Source organism: Anolis carolinensis, chromosome 5 (assembly GCF_035594765.1).
Source record: "Anolis carolinensis isolate JA03-04 chromosome 5, rAnoCar3.1.pri, whole genome shotgun sequence".
NCBI classification, from domain to species: domain Eukaryota; kingdom Metazoa; phylum Chordata; class Lepidosauria; order Squamata; family Dactyloidae; genus Anolis; species Anolis carolinensis.
This window is the reverse complement of record NC_085845.1, coordinates 101074137-101095720: the sequence shown is the minus strand read 5'-3', so window position 1 is coordinate 101095720 and position 21584 is coordinate 101074137. Positions and strand designations below refer to the sequence as shown.

The following is a 21584-nucleotide window of genomic DNA, read 5'->3' as shown; positions in this document are numbered from 1 at the left end:
GGCCAACTGCGAACACTGGCAGCGTTTGGGGGAGTTTGTCCTGGGAATTTGAAAGTTGTATTTCACCCTTATCCAGACAACACTGAACCCAGCCAATGATTGATCTGGACCAAACTTCAGTGATATTACCTAATATCCCAAAACAAGCAATGCCTTCTTCTAATAACCCCTCGGGCACTGCTGGGTCCACAAGCTACTAGTTTGGAATAAAGTACAAATTTTGCTAGCCTTCTGAGAAGATCAAAATCACTTTTAAGAATTAAATGCTGAAGCTATCCATAAATGAACAGTGATTGCTATGCTCGTCCTTCTGCTCTAGGTCCTTCTAGTCATGGTGTGATGAAAGTCATGACTCAGTGCCAATTTTTTTCCATTTCAAGTTGGGACCCATAGTTTTAGAAGCACTACTCTAGAGTAAGGCGGGATAACTAAAGGCCTTTTTACCTTGTCTGGAATACAAGTGGTGGATATACAGTCACAGTCATTAGTGACAGATGTTGACAAATACCCAGCAGGGCAGGTCACCGTTGAATTGACACAGTTACAAGCACACTGATATTCATCACAGCACTGAGTCTTCATCACAGTAAGTTTCCGGTGTGGTGGGCATGCAAAAGCAGGTGGCAGACTGCATGCCTCTTTTTTGCACACTGTAAAAATAAGTAAACAGAGGTGGTATACATTAAACAGTGCTTGGATTTTCCTGAAAAACAATTACCATATTTAATAATAAAAACAACAACAACAACAACAACAACAATAGCTACTTTATTTTTTATACCCCACCACCATCTCCCAATTGGGACTCGGGCAGCTTACACATGGGATAAGTGCCCTAGATACAAATACAAATATCCATTAAAAACAAAAACATAGATTTGGGATGTACTTTGTTGTTGCCTCCTGAAAAATGCTGTGGACTTCTGTCCATAGTTCTTCTGGGACTCTATTTATTAAATCTAGTCCCTGAAGTCTATTCTTCACCTCCACTGCATATTCACTAAGAATATTTGTGAGATCATATCTAATTGGTCTGTGTATTTTCCTCATTCTCTTTAGTCTGATTCTAAATTGTGCAATAAGAAGTTCATGATCTGAACTATAGTCAGCTCCAGGTCTTGTTTTCACTGACTGGACGGATGTCCGCCACCTTTGGCTGCAAAGGATGTAGTCAATCTGATTTCGGTGTTGACCATCTGGTGAAGTCAATGCATAAAGCTGTCTTTTAGGTTGTTGGAAGAGAGTGTTTGTTATGCACAGTGAGTTTTCCTGGCAAAATTCTATCAGCCTATGTCCTGTTTCATTTTGTTGTCCCAAATCCTATAGTGAAGGTGAGCATTAGACTCGAGTAAATACAGTACATAACATAGCTAATGTTTTTGTGTTGTGAAAATGTGCACCAGGAGCAATGTAAATAAAGATAGATTGCTACAAAGAAATCTTACCACAAGCATAATCTGGTCTACATTTTCCAAAATTTGTCTGTACAAGCTGAAGACCATCTTTACAATGAGGTACAGGAGGCAGTCTACACGTGTCAAGATCACAGACTAAAAACAGAAAATAAGACAAGTGTTTTTATATTTTGTAACAAAAATTACACCGTCATTGCTGCTGTTCAAGATGACAAACATGCCATACCATTCCATTTATTCAATCCAAATATAGCTACTGTATATATTAAATCAGGGTAGGAAAAGTATAGGTTGCATCCTGCATGTAAGTTTTGAGGCTATTTTTGCTGGCTGTCTTCTACATCTAAATCTTTTGGGGTAAAATCTAAAGAAAATGCCCAATAATGTTTCCTCAATAATGCCCCACTACTGAATGTAAGGGGCAATTTTCTCATTAGAAAGTAATCAAAATATTGAATGTAATGTTTTCAATGTTTAATATGTATTAATTTTAAATATAGTTGATTTTAAGTCTCTGTATGTATTTTCTTGAGAAAGGCGGGGAAGAAATAAGGTAAATAATAGAAAGGGTGACAAACATGGCAAAATTGCCACAAAGTTTCCCATGGGATTACCTGAAAGCAAAAATAATTTTAAAAAATGGCTGAGTCCTCCTAGGTCCTCTTCGGGCCAGTGCAGCCCCTTAACATTGGGATGTTTCCCATTTCTATGCTAAATCCTCATTTGACTGTTTGAGTCTCCCCATTAGGCATTTAATAATAAACTTTACTTTTAGATTTAAGGGCACCCTTCCCCCACTTACTATAAAAATATCCTTTTATTTTTAGTTTCTACATTTGCAGCCATATAGTATAGACACTTCTTTTCTTTCTAAAACCAACGCTGAAATTCTCAGAATGCCAAATACTTCATGTACACATTGGAAACAAACCCATTAATTTTACCTTCCTCTGAAACCTACCACATTTGTAGACTGGACAGCATTGATCAGAATCTGTCCATAACTTTGGAACTTCACAGGGACCACAAATAACAGCTATAATTAAAAAAAAAAGAAAGAAGCAACATGTTTTAATATTCCAAGCAAGAACTGTTCAGGATTCTCAGGCTCACTCTATTCAGCCTAGACAACCCTGTAGACCAGTGGTTCCCAACCTTTTTTTGACAAGGAACTACTTTGAACAGGGACCACTTGACCATGGACCACTCTCCAACATTAGTACCTAAAGGGTTATGAATCAACTTTTGGCCAACTTTAGATTCAGTTTGGGATGCTGATTCAGAAAATTGCATTGGATAGACCACATCAACTCTAGTTTCTGACACGGAACATATGCCATCCCGTACTTCCATCTACTCACTCACAGACAACCATATTTAATAATCTAGAGCTGATGTGGTCTAGCCAATGCAATTTTCTGAATCAGCACCCCAAATAATCCCATGAAAAGGCCTAAAAATGAAAATAACAAGGCACCCCCCGCTTCCAGGTGCCACATGGAATGGCTCCACTCATGATGAGGGAGCAGAAGGAGAAGCAGCAGTCAGGAGGCTTGTTGTTGCGCCTTTTGTGGGTAGTCAGCCTCTCCCCTCCCGACATCCCTGTTGCCTCAGCACTATAAGAGGGTTTCATGAGACCAGTCGCTCTCATTGCAACGGTGTAGTAACGGCCACGCCGCAGGCCATATTTTAGTTCTTGGGGAGCACTGGTGGGCCATGGACCATAGGTTGGGAACCATTGTTGTAGACCATTCCTGACATTCAAAGCCATCTATTTCTTTAAAAGGTACTAGTATAGCTATAAAGCGCAAGAGAAATGAAGTTTTTCACTCAACACAGAGAGAAGGAAAATATACTTCTAGGGAAAAAATATGTTCAGTGGCAAGCTGGTTATGACCCTCTTGTGCTTGTGGTTCCATATCCCAGACTTTCTGCTTTCAATGTTTTGAATTTGTGGTTTCAATGTTAATGATTTTTAAAAAAATGTTTCAATGTTTTATGTTCCTAGTCTGTGACTGTAATAATAAAAATCATTCATTCCTTACCTTGGACCTTACAGAATGTGAGATACTGAATCAATGATAGCAAAACATATTTGAAGAACTTACAGAGACTCGCTGCTTTGCAAAAGGAAGTGGGAGGAACATTTCCAATAAGGAAAAATCAGGGCCATGGCAATAGGGTATATAAGTAAGTAGCAAGGATTGCCAGGTCTGAGCTATGACTTAATTTATGAAACAAGAAAGAAAGACTACTCTGCCCCTCCCCGTGCTTGGCTTACATTTGGTAGGTGGACAGGTCTGAAGGGTGCAATTTGTAATTTTATTGTCCAGGCACACACAGATCTTGCAGGGTTCTTCAGAAGGAATCCATGTTTCCAAGTGCTATACGAGAAGAGCATATTGCTTCAAGCAGAGAAATCTGACAGCTTAGTATATAAACTGGATAGGACTTTAGAAGGAGAGAGAGAACACAATACAGAAAACTAGACCAAAATGTACATGTATAATTCTGTATGTTATAATTACTGTATGAAACCAGAGATGCTATTTAGTTTAATATTACAGCTAATATCTTTAGCACAAAAGACAATGTTTCAGAATGCTGTTCTATTTGTCAGAATTATAAAATCCAAGGCACTACAGAGTGCCAATAGTTGAAGAAACCATATAAAAATGACTTAATAGACACAAGTAATATTAATTTTGAGAGTTTCAACATATGCAATGTTTTACTTCTTATTCAGTTATGCATTTCAGAACAAAGGCAGATGAGGCTAAGGGCATAATAAACCTATAGCATATTATTTTAAATTATTTACTTACTCTTCATATCTATAAATACTATGCCTGTTATTCATCAGAGAAGAACTGAGATGTTTTGTCCACTTTACTTAATATCACTACCATGTTTCCCCGAAAATAAGACAGCGTCTTATATTAATTCTTGCTCCCAAAGGTGCTCTAGGTCTTATTTTCAGGGGATGTCTTATTTTTCCATGAAGAATAATTCACATTTATTGTTGAACAAAAAAATGAACATTTTTATATATTGTATAGTAGTTGTCATCACAAGCCAACATAACCAGACAAACTGAATCCTATCAAGAATTTCTTGTTACTACCAGTATCTCCATGTACAACCATCTATGGTACGTACATTTACCGATCCTGCATGCTCTGGTGTTCCGTTTGGCGGGCATGCTTCCAAACAAAAACTTTGCTAGGTCTTACTTTCGGGGGAGGCCTTATATTTAGCAATTCAGCAAAACCTCTACTAGGTCTTATTTTCTGGGGATGTCTTATTTTAGGGGAAACAGGGTATGTACTGTTGAAGAGTACTTTTTTAGTTTTCAAAACCATTCATAAATCTAATTTTACTCCCAAGTGAAATTTTTCATCACAAACTATGAGAAAATTGGGTTGCTATGAGTTTTCTGGGCTGGATAGCCATGGTCCAGAAGCATACTGTCCTGATGTTTCGCCCACATCTATAGTAGGCATCCTCAGACTTCACAAGCTCAAGGATGCCTGCCATAGATGTGGGCAAAACATCAAGAGAGAATGCTTCAGGAACATGGCCATACAGCCCAGAAAACTCACAGCAACCCAGTGATTCCAGCAATGAAAGCCTTCAACAACACTATGGGAAAATTCCCCCACCCCATCATACTTACTGTTTTATGCAATGGTCAATAATTTAGCTTTTGTGGTCATTAGAGGCTGGGTTGCCACTTTTGGGGGCTTTTATTGTGTGTTTCTGGATGAAAGCAGGAGTGGGTTGGACTACATGGCCTTTGGGGGTCTCTTTCTACATCATCATCATCATCATCATAGACTGGGTTGCCACTTTTGGGAGCTTTTATTGTAGTTTTCCTGTATGGGAGCAGGAGGGAGTTGGACTACATGGCCTTTGCGGGTTGCTTCCTGCATCATCATCATCATCATCATCATCATCATCATCATCATCATCATCATCATCATCACTATAGGCTGGGTTGCCACTTTTGGGAGCTTGTATTGTGTATTTCCTGCATGGGAGCAGGAGAGGGTTGGACTGTATGGCCTTTGGGGGTTTCTTCCCACATTATTATTATTATTATTATTATTATTATTATTATTATTATTATTATTATTTTATTATGACACAGCAAACAAGATAGCTGGATTTCGTATCACAAAATCACTTCTCAAGTGTCTAGGACTGTGTGATGTATTTTCTGATGATGCATGCAGATCCCAGTAGGGTGGCCTTTTGCAGTTGGCAGATCGTGATTTTGTCAATGTCTATTGTTTCCAAATGCTGGCTCAAATCTTTTGGCACAGCACCCAATGTGCCCATCACCACCGGGACCACCTGCACTGGTTTCTGCCAGAGTCTTTGAAGTTCAATCTTGCGGTCCTGATAGCGGCTGAGTTTTTCCTGTTGTTTTTCGTCAATGCGACTGTCACCTGGGATGGCGACATCAATGATCCAAACCTTTTTCTTTTGCACAACTGTGAGGTCTGGTGTGTTGTGTTCCAGAACTTTGTCAGTCTGGATTCGGAGGTCCCACAGTATCTTTGCATGCTCATTTTCCAATACTTTTGCAGGTTTGTGATCCCACCAGTTCTTTACTGCTGGGAGGTGGTACTTGAGGCATAAGTTCCAATGGATCATTTGGGCCACATGGTTGTGCCTCTGTTTGTAGTCAGTCTGTGCGATTTCCTTACAGCAGCTGAGGATATGATCAATGGTTTCATCGGTTTCCTTGCACAGTCTGCATTTTGGGTCATCAGCTGATTTTTCGATCTTGGCCTTAATTGAATTTGTTCTGATGGCTTGCTCCTGGGCTGCAAGGATCAGGCCTTCTGTCTCCTTCTTCAGGGTCCCATTTGTGAGCCATAGCCAGGTCTTCTCCTTATCAGCTTTTCCTTCAATTTTGTCAAGGAACTTTCCATGCAATGTTTTGTTGTGCCAGCTGTCAGCTCTAGTTTGTATTATTATTATTATTATTATTATTATTATTATTATTATTATTATTATTATTATTGACTGGGTTGCTACTTTTGGGAGCTTTTATTTGTGCTTTTCCTGCATGGGAGCAGGAGGGGGTTGTACTGTATGACCTTTGGGGGTCTCTTCCTACTCTATTCTTACCTCCATGGAGCATGCCTTCTCTTGAAATCCACAAGCATGTGGGCAATTTCAACAGAAAGGAGGAAACCATGAAAATAAACAAAATCTGGCTATCAGTATTAAAAAAAACTCTACAATCAGAACAGTAAATAAAGAGCAAGACTCAAAAAGCAGGGAAATTCCAGACAAGAATCAATCAGTAAGTGGGGTTTATATTTCTGTGGAATGTTCAGGGTGGGAAAAGAACTCTTGTCTGCTTGAGGTAAGTGTGAATGTTGCAATTAGCCACCTTGATTGTAATTGAATGGGCTTACAGCGTCAAGGCCTGGCTTTTTTCTACCTGAGGGAATCCTTTGTTGGGAGGTGTTAGCTAAAAAAAAAGAAAAAAGCCAGGCCTTGAATGGAGGGGGGCAGCGAAGGGGGGGAGGGGAGGAGGAGGAGGAGGAGGAGGAGGAGGAGGAGGAGGAGGAGGAGGAGGGAGCAAAGGCAACCTCCTTGGGGCATGCCTTCACTCCCCTCGCTCCCCACCTCTTCCCTCCTGACTCTCACCCAGTATGGCAGGGACAACACAGGAGAACTGTGGAGGGCTGAAAAACTTGGTCTATACTTGGCTATATATGGTAATTGCTGACCTTGTGATGGCTTCCATCTTCACTGACACATTGAGTACAGGTCTCTTCATGAACACAACTGCCATTTAAGCTAATTTGTCCATCTGGACAGAAGCAACCTTCCATAGGATAATCCATGCAGACTTCAGTGGTGGTACCATTCTCACAGTGTTTTGTGCAATCTTTTTGACAGTAGTCATATATCAATGAGGTCGGACATTTCATAGCTGTTAAAAACACAGAGCACAATAAAAATGCAAGAGTGTAAGTAAATAAAAAGCATAAATATTTTGTTTAGAAAGTGGTCAGGTGAAGATCGGGGCAATAGCTGACATTTTTTATTGCATTTATAGACTCACAGAAATACAGAAATACAGAGAAATACAGAGCTGTATGCTCCAGATTAAGTAACACTATGTGACTCTTGCCACGATCATAAATGGCCTAGACCCATCTTGATAGCCAGAAGCCAAACTAAGCAAAGGAGCCCTAGAGGAAGCAGAGCTGTGACAATGAGAATCAGGACTGCTTATCACAATGTGTTATCACAGCCTTGCTTGTCAGCTCAATAAACGCTCTGCTTGATGCAGCTGCTGTTAATAATGGATGTCATCATTGCATAAGGTCACCCAATCTTTCCTTGAAATATTGTGTACTTACTCAGCACTTGGCCTTAGAGTTGTCAGAGAATCCGAGGATTTATTTATTTATTATTTATCATTATTTATTTGCTTATTTTTTATTTACTTTATTTTATGCAATGTTGTTTGATGTATTTTTATTTTCCAGTTTTTAACTGTTTTAATTATATTGTTTTTATTATGTATTTTAGTTATGTAACTTTGAATTTCTTGTTTATGCTGAGCTTGGCCTCCATGTAAGCCGCCCCGAGTACCTTCTGGGAGATGGTGGCGGGTTGTACAAATTAAATTGTTGTTGTTGTTGTTGTTGTTGTTGTTGTTGTTGTTGTTGTTGTTGTTGTTTATCCTGCCTTTCTCCCAATATAGAGCCTCAAGGCAACTAACAGCAAACATGACACAATACAAATTAAAAACTGTGCAAATGCATGAAAATATGAATATAGAAATTTTTAAAATTCCATCTTTTATGTCATGAAGCATAGAAATTAAGATCCAATAAAAATACAATTGTCTTCCATTAAGGGGACAAGTACTGGAGGAGGTGATTTCTGACCAAGGTAGTTCCTGAATAGCAAGAATCCCCATTCAGCACAGGGAACTCTGAAGACAAAATTCTAAAGATTGACATCAAAGGTCAGGAACCCATTCCTGGCAACCTAGAGATATATAAATTGTGCTGCGCGGCCATAGATGGAACAGAAGGGACTAGAGGAGAGACTGAAACCCACTACATTCTAACCAACCAGTGACTGTGTTTAATATTGCATGTTCAAAGTTATTTGCTTCTCTAAAAACTTTTTTGAGATTTGAGGAAGCTTCCCAACTTATGGGCGCACTTATGACCTGATCATATTAGTCATTTTCACTTGCCTACATCTAAAAGCAGCCCTGGCTCATAAACATATACAGCACTGCAAACCTAGATGGACTACAATTCAGTGATGTCCCATATCAGGATCTCTAGGACAGAAGATAATTAGGAGCTAACCAGTTATAGTGAAATGGCCAAGGTCTTAACATCTATATCAAGCCTCCATGATATTGACCAGAAGTCAATGTAGCATGCTATTTCATTCTGTTTCAGTGCCGGAAGTGCCAGATTCAGTCTTTGAGCCTTTTAGTTCAGGGTCTCTGATATCAGTACTCCCAGAGAAATGTTTCCTACCATTGTCTTACAGTAAAACTATTTAAATGAAGACTTCTTTTCACTGGCCTTACATGATATGGAAGTAACAGCCGCATTACTTTTCCTTAGTATAGCTTTGAGCTCTATGAAGAATTCAGAGATGAACTAATTTTTAAAATGAGACCTAGATTCTTCAAATCTGTACATTGATTTTTATTAGTATGGTTACAGTGATTAAACAATGCTGTCTGTGGAGTCATAAATGCATTCTGCACAATGTCTAACAATGCTATTTCTGGCCACTGTAAGACATGCACCTGCTCACAAGAAAAAGGGAAAGAAGATGCCATGTTAATACACCAAGGACTACTTTATGTTGTTAAATCGGGGAGTTATTTGGATGCTCAAGGGTGTTATATCATAAGTTGGGAATCTGAAGAATTCAGAGACATTATTAAAATGCTGTGGAAGCTCTTGGATGCTGTAACAGGAAAGCTGGATCTCTCACTAAATCCAGTAAATGGCAGGCAAACTGCTCTTGCTCACTCTTTTCTCAGATTATTCCTCACGGAGTATTTCAGTGTGCAGTTTCTTACAACAATGGTTTATAATATCATCTTCTCCAATGTCTTGCACAGCCCTCCAAAAACTATTTCACTTTGGCAAAAGTTGTTTTAGATGGTGGTTTGATCCATATGAACTAATTTTTTAAAATATATTTTAGAATATGTAAAATTTTTCCTTCCAAGTGAAAAAGGGACAGAGCAAACTAGTAATAGGTAAGTTGTTTATACACATTCTTAAGTGACAACAACACCAACAAAACACTGGGAGGGAAAAGCAAATCCAAATTATATATAAACTTTACAATGCCTTGCAGGGTGATGGAGTCTCCTTCTCTGATTGCTTTTAATCAAAGACTGGATGGCTATCTGTCGGGATTGCTTTGATTGTGTTTTCCTGCATGGGCCTTCTCATCACAGCTAGTTACCAGCTTGCATTCGTCTTAGAGCAGAAGTGGGCAACATGCAGCTCCAATGCAATTTTTGCATTCCTGTGAGCCTCAGAATAGTCATCTCCTGCAAAACTGTTGTAAAATGGCCATTTACATGCTTAGAACTCTATTGTGAGCATGACTGTCGGTTTCACACCACATGAACCCACTCTTGATGGTGCTGGGGGGATTTTTCAGCATAGAAGTGGTGGGATGTGATTTATGAAGACATCCCTTGAAAACAATGTGTCTGCCAGTGTTATCAGGGGAATCCCACTGTTTACAAAACAAACAATAATGTCTGATAAAGCAGAAAAAAGCAAGAAAAATTGAATATAATGTTACAGGTGGAGAGACTCAACTGAAAAAGCCATGGTTGCCAAATTTGCAAAATCTGGGTTCTGTCCTGAGCCCAGTGCTATTCACTATCTTTATCAATGACTTGGATGATGCAATAGAGGGTCTGCTTATCAAATTTGCAGGTGAAATCAAGTTTGCAAAAATTGCAGCAGATATGCTGATCATAAGCTTATCATTTATTCCATTGTCGTAAATTGAAATTGACATGTATTAGCAGCAACAATCAATTTTGAAGTGTATAAGTAAAAGTAAAAGTTTTCCCCTGACATTAAGTCTAGTCATGTCTGACTCTGGGGGTTGGTGCTCATTTCCATGTCTAAGCCGAAGAGCCAGCATTGTCCGTAGACACCTCCAAGGTCATGTGACCATCATGACCGCATGGAATGCCATTACCTTCCTGCCTCAGCGGGAACTACCAATCTTTCAATCAGCAGGTTCAGCAGCTCAACAGTTTAACCCACTATACCACCGGAGACACCCGGTGAAGTGTATAGTCTCTGAAAACTGAAGGTTCATTACCACTGCGATGAAGTAAATGTAGGATTACTGTTCACACCACAGCCAGGTCTTTGAAAGTGTTTTCAGCTCCCTGAAAACAACATCAACCTTAAACACTGAAACACAGAGCTCAACAATCTAAGGTTGAAACCACAGATATATTTCCTTGACAAATACTGTAATTAAAATGAAAAATAACTGAAGCACTTTCCCAGTGAGAAAGTGATATAGATACAACAGAAGTTCCTAAAATTATGACTGTGCTGGACAGGATAATTAGAAATATTTTTCTCCCACTCAAAATGTTATGATAAATGGAAAAGGTTGATTGAAGGGTGTGGAAGACCTGAGATCCACTACAATGACCGTCAATGGCTTAGACAGCATTTTGATTGGGGTAGCATGGTTGTTAAACAACCAATCCTGACAGATGGTCGTTCAGATTTACAGATAACTATTAGGTAAAGTATTTAAAAGAATCTCCACATCCAGAAGAGCATTGCTCTGAATATCAGTTACCATGTGCAAATGAAAAAGAAGTACAGTACTGCAGTCTTTTTTGGGTTGTTGTATGTTTTCCAGGCTGTATGGCCATGTTCTAGAAGTATTCTCTCCTGACGTTTCGCCCACATCTATGGCAGGCATCCTCAGAGGTTGGAGAAATTCAGTAAGGAAGGTTTATGCAGTAGAGTCTCACTTATCCAACATTCGCTTATCCAACATTCTGGATTATCCAAGCCATTTTTGCAGTCAGTGTTTTCAATATGTCATGATATTTTGGTGCTAAATTCGTAAATACAGTAATTACAACATAACATTACTGCATATTGAACTACTTTTTCTGGATTCACACTGGCCTCCAACTGACAAGAGTTCTTCCCTCACCCTGGACTTCCCACAGATATATACAGTAGAGTCTCACTTATCCAAGCTAAACGGGCAGACAGAACCTTGGATAAGCGAATATCTTGGATAATAAGGAGAGATTAAGGAAACGCCTATTAAACATCAAATTAGGTTATGATTTTACAAATTAAGCACCAAAACATCATGTTATACAACAAATGTGACAGAAAAAGTAGTTCAATATGCAGTAATGTTATGTTGTAATTACTGTATTTACGAATTTAGCACCAAAATATCATGATATATTGAAAACACTGACTGCAAAAATGACTTGGATAATCCAGTAACTTGAATAAGCGAGGCTTGGATAAGTGAGACTCTACTGTATAATCCTTCCTTGCTGAATTTCTCCATACCTCACAACCTCTGAGGATGCCTGCCATAGATGTGGGCGAAAAATCAGGAGAGAACACAGGAGAGAACATGGCCATACAGCCCGGAAAACATACAACAACCCTGTGATCCTGGCCATGAAAGCCTTTGACAACACGCAGTCTTTTTTATTTGCTTATGACCTTGAATAAGCATTTGCATGGTTACTATATTTACAGCAACTGTGTTTTCATCTAGTAAAGGCCAGATCTTAAGCCTGACAACCTAATGTCAGCTGCTAGTCCCACTGATTAAGAAATATTAATTTTAAAACACAACATTTAGAGTAAAAAATTGTCTGTTAGTCATACTCTTTAGAGTATAATGTGCACATGTAGGTAGATTGCATGATAGTACAAAACAACAACACAAAACCCTGGCCACCCAGCTCTTTTATCCAGGATTTAAATATTGCATAAGGAAACCTGAGATAGAACAGGGAATTAGATTACCAAAGATTGTATTCCTGAAAAAAGCAGTGAAATCCTTACCACAGAACTCTGAAGATCTCCAGTCCAAACAGATTCCTTGTGTTCTGCAGAGGTGGGCATAGGATGATATAATCTCACATACTTCATCTCCATAGCAGTTGTTTTCTTCACATGCAGTATAGAACATGTTTGGAGGAATAATTTGGTGGCATTCATAAAACTGATTGGACAACAAAATGCTGCACTTGGATGTGGCATGCTCAACACATGTGTCAGGTCTGTTCACTTCGCAGAATTTCCCTGGTTGTTTAATGGCCCATTCTTGGATGAAGGTGCTACTGTCAGATGTTACTGAGCCATCCTTTAATACCATATCATTGGCAGTGTTCTGATCACAAACCCCTGCAGAGAGAATCAGAAGACAAATGAAAAATGCTGTATATAAAATTGAGCTTAGAGCTACATAAAAGTTTTTAAAAACACCCTGAAAATATTTGCTAATCCTACCCAAAACTTTCATAAGACTTCAGTTGGCAATTCTAATCAGAACAGAGAGCCTGGGTAGATTAATGGCATACACAAATAATCTTTTTTTAAAAAATCTATATCCCACCTTTCTCCCAGCATGGGATCTAAGGTAGCATACAACATATCTTGTCCTTCAATAAGATTAATTACCCCCTCAAAAAAAAAAAAGGAATTAGACCTGCAATCTAAATAGTTGTGCCCTTTTACCTTCACACCCACACCTCCCATTCTGCATTGTTTTGAAGACAGGAAGTGCTATACAATTTTCTCAGAATTATTTTCTATATTCTATTTACCTTCAATAATAGATGCTTGGAAAAAGTAATTACAAATCCTACTATGAAGAGTATGATTTGTCTACATAGTTCTTGCTCACCTAGCTCTAATTCTACTTTGCCACATTCTCAGCTGTCAAATCTTATCGGACACTTGGCAACAAAGCTCTCTTTCATTTGACACTCATTAAATTTCCATATAAAAAGGATGTAGGTATTAAGCTATAAGAAACATAAGCAATTAATTTAGCCCTTCCAGGTTGTAATAATTTTAACATACCACAAAGACCATACATTTTGGAGGCAAAACTTTTTGGACTTAGTTGGAGTGTAAACTCATTGTTGCTTGGAGTGAAGGAGATGATATGTCCCAGATGAGAGAACCGTATTTCATGCATTATTGCACCATAGATATTTGCTTCAATATCACCATTGGCATAAGGAATAGTAACCATTTTACCATTCACAGTAACCTGTTTGGAAAAGGTGAGGACATCTTAATAATCCACTGTTTAGCAAACATATAACAGCAATAGCTGTGCTCACAAACATAACCACAGCAGTAACCTGAAGGCCACCTCCTTCATGTATTGACTTGCCAGTATCTGAGCAGTGGTTGCTAGAAACATAATGCTGAACAAGATGTATTGTTGGTCTGATTCAACAGAACTGCACTTATGACTTTAAGACTGCATGTACAGCCCATCTTCATACCCTAAGCAGCCTAATATTTTCTGCAGCCAAGAGCCTAAGAAATTACCAATGATGATGATGATGATGATGATGATGATAATAGTATTTCTTACCCACCTCTCCTCAGGGCTCAAGGTGGGTTACAATATCACTGAAAACACACAATAATATAAAACTTTCCACACAAAAAATATTAATACATATTTCTACAAAATACATATTAAAATACAAAGAACAAAGATTAAACATAAGATGCAGTTTAAAATGCATGATTAAAACTGAGTAGGCCTGTCGAAAGAGAAAAAACTTTAGGTGGTTTTTAAATTCAGACAGCTCATTTAGCTGTTGGAGCTCTTCTGGCAGGTCATTCCACAGCCTTGGGGTGGCCAATAAAGAGGTCCTCTGGGTGACAGTTGCAAGTCAGGTTCTGGCTGGCTGAAGTAGCCATTCACCAGAGGACCTAAGTGTTTGGGGTGGATTGTACAGGAGAAAGCAACCCTGTAGGTAACCTGAACTCTACCATGGAGGGCTTTAAAGGTCAAAACCAACACTTTGTGCTTTGCCCAGAAACTAATTGGCCGCCAATGGAGTGACTTTAATATAGGTGTAATATGCTCACTCTTGGATGTTCTTGTAACCAATCTGGCTGCCTTATTTTGAATCAACTGTAGTTTCTGAACTTCATACAAAGGTAGCCCAATTTAAAGCACATTGCAGAAATCCAACCTTGATAGAGCATGCACTATCATCTTTTCATCTTCCAAATTTACCAAATCTTTGCATTTCCTCATATGAAAGCATGGACATGATAAAGACTACTTTATAATGCAGTGGTTCTCAACCTTTGGATCCCCAGATGTTTTGGCCTTCAACTCCCCAGAAATCCTAATAGCTAGTAAACAGGCTGGGATTTCTGGGAGTTGCAGGTTAAAACACCTGGGGACCCACAGGTTGAGAACCACTGCCCTAAATGATAGGAATTATATGCTATAGAGTCTACTATGGGGCATCATACTTTATTTTACTTTACTTTACTTTATTTAGATTATTTTAGATTACTTTATTTTAGAGATAGATTCCCTTATCACAGTAATGTCCCCATATTCTGCACGTTATAGTTCCCTATGTGAATGAATGACATCAATTGTGTTATTTGGGAAAATTACACACATTTTTCATTTTTCATTTTCATTATGTCCTCAGCTACTGCATTGTTCCAAGATCCTGGATTTTTGTTTTGATCTCATTCTTCACTCATCTCTTCATTTTGCTACCACGGTATTAGTTTAATTACAATAGCTTACGGTCATGGCGTTGGACAGTTCCACTGTTGAATCCTTATGCTTGACTTCAATGGTATTCATGCAGTTGAGTTTTGGAGCTGAGGTGCAGAGTCCGTTATGAAGTATCATTTGAATATCATGTTCTTTGTCTTCATATAACATATAGGAACAATTGCCTGCGAGTCTAAAATCCAGTCCATCAAAGGTGACAATATTTCTACTTGGGCTTCCCATGCATGAGCCTATAGAGTGATTGTACAAAAAGGATCACTACTAGATGGCCTAAGTATTTTATTAAACATACCTTGTATTCTTTAAACCTGTGGTTCCCAACCTTTGGGTGTCCGGGTGTTTTGGACTTCAATTCCCAGAAATCCCAGCCAGCTTACCAGCTGTTAGAAACTGTGGGAGCTGAAGTCCAAAACACCTGGAGTCCCAAAGGTTAGGAACCACTCTTTAAACAGTTATCAGGTGAGATGGAAAACAGAGAAATGGAACAAAATATGTTTTGGATGTTGGGGTACTTGGGCCCACCAAAGGGATGCGGAGTACATGGTTTAATTGTAGTATAGGTGAAAAGGACCTTGGAATTATTATTGATCATAAGTTGAACATGACCCAGTAATGTGGTGCTGCAGGAAAGAAGACAAATAATATTGTAGTTTGCAATAATTTAACTTTTTAAAAAGTTTGTTCAGTTTTTTTCTCTTAATAAAACATGATGTGCACCTCATTAATCGAAATATATCAGATTTGTGCTATGCATTTCTATACCTTTCTATACAAAAAGGTCTAAGTAAACACAGCAGTTCTGACTCTCACTGGAGTAGGAAGCAGGTTTAGCATTCATAAAGATGTACACTTATCTTTCTCCCAATCCTTAATTCAGTTGCAAATACAATGTTTGCTCACTACTTCGCGGTTCACTTTTTGCGGATTCACTGCTTCGCGGTTTTTCAATTAACTCTATAAGACTATTATAAATCATAAAAAGTTACAATTTACAGCCTAAGGAAGGGAGGAAGGAGAAGCTGAAGGGAGAGAAAGGGAGCCCAAGCGGCAACAGGAGGAGAAGGAGGCAATTTATCAACACACGATTGGTTGATAAAGACTTAAAATAGTGTATAACCACTAAAATAATGTATAAATATTAAAATAAATATAGCGTCCCTACTTTGCGGATTTTCACTTATTGCGGGTGGTCCTGGAACCTAACCCCCGCGATAAGTGAGAAAACACTGTACCTTAATAGTTTGCATTCATTGTCATGGGGAACAGTAAAGTCTCTACTATGACAGGGATTTTATTGCACAAGCCCACTATTCCATCACAAACCTGTTTTCCACCTACCCTCATAACCCTGCCTTCCTGTAATTTTTTAAAAAACATTAGTGCAATTTTATAATTCCAGCCTTTTAAAACAAAAAGAACAAATACTGTATAACATACAACTGGGAAAACACCAACCAGTTTGGAATAGTGGGGGAACCCCCCCCCCCCCCCCGGACATCATTTTATTGCTTGTGTGGAGGTCTAATGGACCCATTGCACCATGTTAGGTAGTGGAAACTTTGTGGGATTGGGAGCTATCAATGTGTTTTACCTGATAATAGGTAAGGATGGGAGAATCACGAGAAAGAGGCAAACTAGCATCATGCAATGCTGACTTGCTTGTCTTGTATTAAAGCCTTTGCTTCAATCTGACATCCACTCCAAAGATCTCAGTCACAAATGGCAAATATCATTGAAGGAGGTGGGGTGATCAGTTCTCACTGATCCTAATAAGAGTAACTTAGGAACAACACCTTCCAATATTTACAAAGTTACAAAATTATGGACATATTTAAACTTATTTGTTATCTGTTTCACTGATGGGTCGATGGACGGTGAATAATAAACATTGTTGTTGTTGTTGTTGTTGTTGAATAGAACTACTGGAAGTAATGTGAACTTGACATTAGTTTTTCTGGAATACAGGCTGATTTTATAGTTTGGAATCAATTCCATCCACTTTTAGATAAACATCATGCTATCATGTGCTAATACTGCCTGTGGAATAAATGAGTAGTGCTTTCACTAAATTATTGCTGTCATATAGCATACTTATTTCAGACCATATAAAATCTGTATGTCCTCTAATGTTATGTTATGCCAATAGTACAGGATAATTTTATGGAATGCACAAATATTTTCAATCACAAAATAAACTATTTTCTAAACATGTATAATTAAATGATAATCTAATTGACATATATTTTGACATTTTTTCCTATTAAGAACTCAATATAGAAAACAGAGAAATTTTACAGTTGGAAAAAGTCATCAACAACAAAAATAACTAATTATATGATCAGAAGAACAGTAATTTACAATGTGGACTGAAAACTACTTATTAACCCTTTTGGGATGAGGTACATTCATTTTTAATAGAAAGAGATGATATGGTGTTCTCCTGATGAATGTAAAATGTTGCCTGACTCTAAATGTTAAGTTCAAATTATTTGCAACCAGAAATTTGAAAAATAAAATTTTAAACTAAGCGATTACACAAATACTCCAAGAACACAGTGACCACAATAATTACAATTTTTCATATTTTTTTTGCCTTTTGAAGGGGAAAAAACACCTGCTGACTTGTGATAGGAAACAGTCTCTACCTCATTATTCCCTCAACATCCACAACATATCACAAGCACATAGCAGAAGCCAGCACTTGAATCATGCGATATTTATTCTTCACTAGTAAAGGCACCCTCTCCCACAACTGTAAAAGTAAGAAAAATATTTACAACAACAATAGTGACAACTTAGTTTTAATGTGGTGTAGTTGTATCTTCAGCACTGGGGAAGGAATTGATAACTACTTATTTGGGACTAGTTATTTCTGAATCTTCTTGTTATGAAAATTATTTTAATTTCTCTACAAATCATAACTTTTCATTTGAATTTATAAATCACACATCAAAGCAAATTCTATACGATATTTATTATTTCTTTTAAAAATATAACTCAGATGAAGTACTCACATGGACACATCCAACGGCAACCACAGGTTTCCTCCATCTTAACAGCAGGAAGTCCGTTCTGACATGTTGGTCTAGCAATCCTCTCACAATTAATTCGGTGGCTCTCCAAAGTTGTATAGCCACCTGGTAAGCATGTCACAGTGTGACATTGATCCACCAATGTCCATTTGTCACCAGGCTGTGCAAAATGACACAGTATATTAAAAAAGGAGTCAATGTAAACAAAATCTGTCAGCATAAGAATGTTGTTGGTTGTTCTTGTTCAGTAGCTACCAGGCTTTGATCTGCAATTTCAGACTAGCAAGTAAGGTTATACAGCCCTTGGTCAATTAAAATAATCTTGGACAATCAAACAACAGAAAGCAAGATGTTATGACCATGAAAATAATGGTGGTGTATTGCTGGGTAGCAACATTCGGCCCACAAACTCACCTGCATAAGGTTTTGAGCCTTCTGACAGCGTTGAAGCAAAAAAGTAACTGGCAAAAGAACTACAATATACCATAGGTAAAGGTAAAGGTTTCCCCTGATGTTAAGTCCAGTCATGTCTGACTCTGGGGGTTGGTGCTCATCTTCATTTCTAAGCCAAAGAGCCGGCGTTGTCTGTAGACACCTCCAAGGTCATGTGGCCAGCATGACTGCATGGAGCGCCGTTACCTTCCCACTGGAGCGGTACCTATTGATCTACTCACATTGGCATGTTTTCGAACTGCTAGGTTGGCAGAAGCTGGAGCTAACAGTGGGCGCTCAAGCCGCTCCGGGGATTTGAACCTGGGACCTTTCAGTCTGCAAGTTCAGCAGCTCAGCGCTTTAACGCACTTCGCTACCAGGGCTCCTACAATATACCACGCATGTACGGAATAACCTGTCATTTAATTTTAAAAAGTGTATATATACAGCTCTATACATTTGGGGGAAAGGTAAAAATTTTGTTAACACTGAAGAACTGTATAATAAAAACAAAGCATATTTGAAAAAGGTAATTGAAAGGGTATCTCAAGTGGACCAAAGTTTCTGGCACACTAGGAAATCAAACAGCAGTCTAAGTAGCATACAAACAAACAAAAAACCTTTCATAAAGAAGGTAAGGAGAGAGGGTAGAAGCCCATATAATATGGTCCATATGAAACGGTCAAGCCCATGCAAAGCCCATTAACCAAAGCACCCATTTCTTCTAGCATGCCAAAAAAAAACCAAAAAAAAAAAACCCGAGCAAGTTCCATCTCAGAGCAACATTCCTTGAGTTATTTGTATTTATGCATTCATTTTTGTGGCTGAGCACAATTACCCTCAAGAAAATTTTACCATGTTGGGAGTTCAGCAAGTACTGTATTCCTTCATAAATCTCCTCTGACAATTTAACTGTCCAACATATATGGAGGCTTTTTAGACATACCAGAGTTAACAAAACTGATAACAAAGAAGCTCCTTCTTACAAAATATTTTTACCTCTCTCAACGGGACATGAGAGAAGCCTCCCTGCAGGGCCAGTTCGAGCTATAAGCCATGTAAGCATTTGTGTGTGGCGCAATTCTACTAGGGGCACCCAGGGCGGGTTGGAAAGAAGTCACGAGTGGAGTGCCGCAGGGTTCTGTCCTGGGCCCGGTTTTGTTCAACATCTTTATTAACGACTTAGACGAAGGGTTAGAAGGCACGATCATCAAGTTTGTAGATGACACCAAATTGGGAGGGATAGCTAACACTCCAGAAGACAGGAGCAGAATTCAAAATGATCTTGACAGACTAGAGAGATGGGCCGAAACTAACAAAATGAAGTTCAAAAGGGACAAATGCAAGATACTTAACTTTGGCAGAAAAAAATGAAAATCAAAGATACAGAATGGGGGACACCTGGCTTGACAGCAGTGTGTGCGAAAAAGACCTTGGAGTCCTCGTGGAGAACAAGTGAAACATGAGCCAACAATGTGATGCAGCTGCTAAAAAAGCCAATGGGATTCTGGCCTGCATCAATAGGGGTATAGCATCTAGATCCAAGGAAGTCATGCTACCCCTCTATTCTGCCTTGGTCAGACCACACCTGGAATACTGTGTCCAATTCTGGGCACCTCAATTGAAGGGAGATGTTGACAAGCTGGAAAGCGTCCAGAGGAAGGCAACTAAAATGATTAAGGGTCAGGAGAACAAGCCCTATGAGGAGCGGCTTAAAGAACTGTGCATGTTTAGCTTGCAGAAGAGAAGGCTGAGAGGAGACATGATAGCCATGTACAAATACGTGAAGGGAAGTCATAGGGAGGAGGGAGCAAGCTTGTTTTCTGCTGCCCTGCAGACTAGGGCGCGGAATAATGGCTTCAAACTACAGGAAAGGAGATTCCACCTGAACATTAGGAAGAACTTCCGGTCTGTGAGAGCTGTTTGGCACTGGAACTCTCTACCCCGGAGTGTGGTGGAGGCTCCTTCTTTGGAGGCTTTTAAGCAGAGGCTGGATGGCCATCTGTCGGGGGTGCTTTGAATGCGATTTCCTGCTACTTGGCAGGGGGTTGGACTGGATGGCCCATGGACCTAGATTAAGCTGGCAAAGCATTAGTAGCTGCAATATGCCCAGGAAAATCTGTTATATGAGGGCTATCCTTAAATGGCTTCACAGCCAATATTATCTTGCATGAATAATACAACTTTAGTTATTATAGTTCCATTTCCCTAAATGGATTCAAAGCAATCTCTGAGCCACAAGGAATTGATGATTATAACAATATAGGTTGTACAAGTGCTGATGTGAAGACCTAATTCATATAAAATATATAGAATGTGTCTGATCACACACAACATTTAGAAACAACTTTGAAAATTGGATTTTGAAAAAATTGACTCGTGGAAACAAGGACTGGTGATAAAACTTCAGTTGAGACACCCTTTCCCCATGATAACTCTTTCATGAGTGAATTTCCCTGCCTAGGGGTAGATTTCTCTCATTTTCTGTTGTCTCATCCGTTTTCTTAACTATGAGTCATTTGTAAGTCAGATATTTGCAACTTGGGGACTGCCTGTACTTTCAAACTTTGAGAAAGAGCACATCAGAATAAGAAAAAAAGAAATGACATTTTGAACCCAAGAAGAAGCACCACAAAAATCAAAGAAGCACTACAAGATCCAAAGCAGAAATTCAAAGTAGGTTTCTACTATGCTGTCTTACTATAGTAGTTTTTAAAAAAGTAATATTATTATGTGTATTTAGATCCCATTTTTTCTCTCCACAAGGAGACTCAAAGTACTCCTTGTGTAAGTAAAAAGGTACTCATTTTGAAACCAGTCTTCATAATGCTGTATAACTTCTACTACATATCCAGGG

General features: G+C 38.7%; 1 protein-coding gene across 1 annotated transcript in view; it reads right to left on the bottom strand.

The window, feature by feature from the left end:
* Positions 1–21584, bottom strand: part of vwf (von Willebrand factor) — a 197532-nt gene that overhangs the window by 52396 nt on the left and 123552 nt on the right. Inside the window, exons 34-42 of the mRNA XM_062981993.1 lie at positions 18278–18455; positions 15273–15493; positions 13556–13748; positions 12533–12874; positions 7166–7371; positions 3697–3799; positions 2377–2451; positions 1446–1550; positions 445–650 (exon numbers count right to left, since the gene is read on the bottom strand). Coding sequence (XP_062838063.1) covers positions 445–650; positions 1446–1550; positions 2377–2451; positions 3697–3799; positions 7166–7371; positions 12533–12874; positions 13556–13748; positions 15273–15493; positions 18278–18455 — 1629 coding nt within the window. The remainder of the gene's footprint in view (positions 1–444; positions 651–1445; positions 1551–2376; positions 2452–3696; positions 3800–7165; positions 7372–12532; positions 12875–13555; positions 13749–15272; positions 15494–18277; positions 18456–21584) is intronic.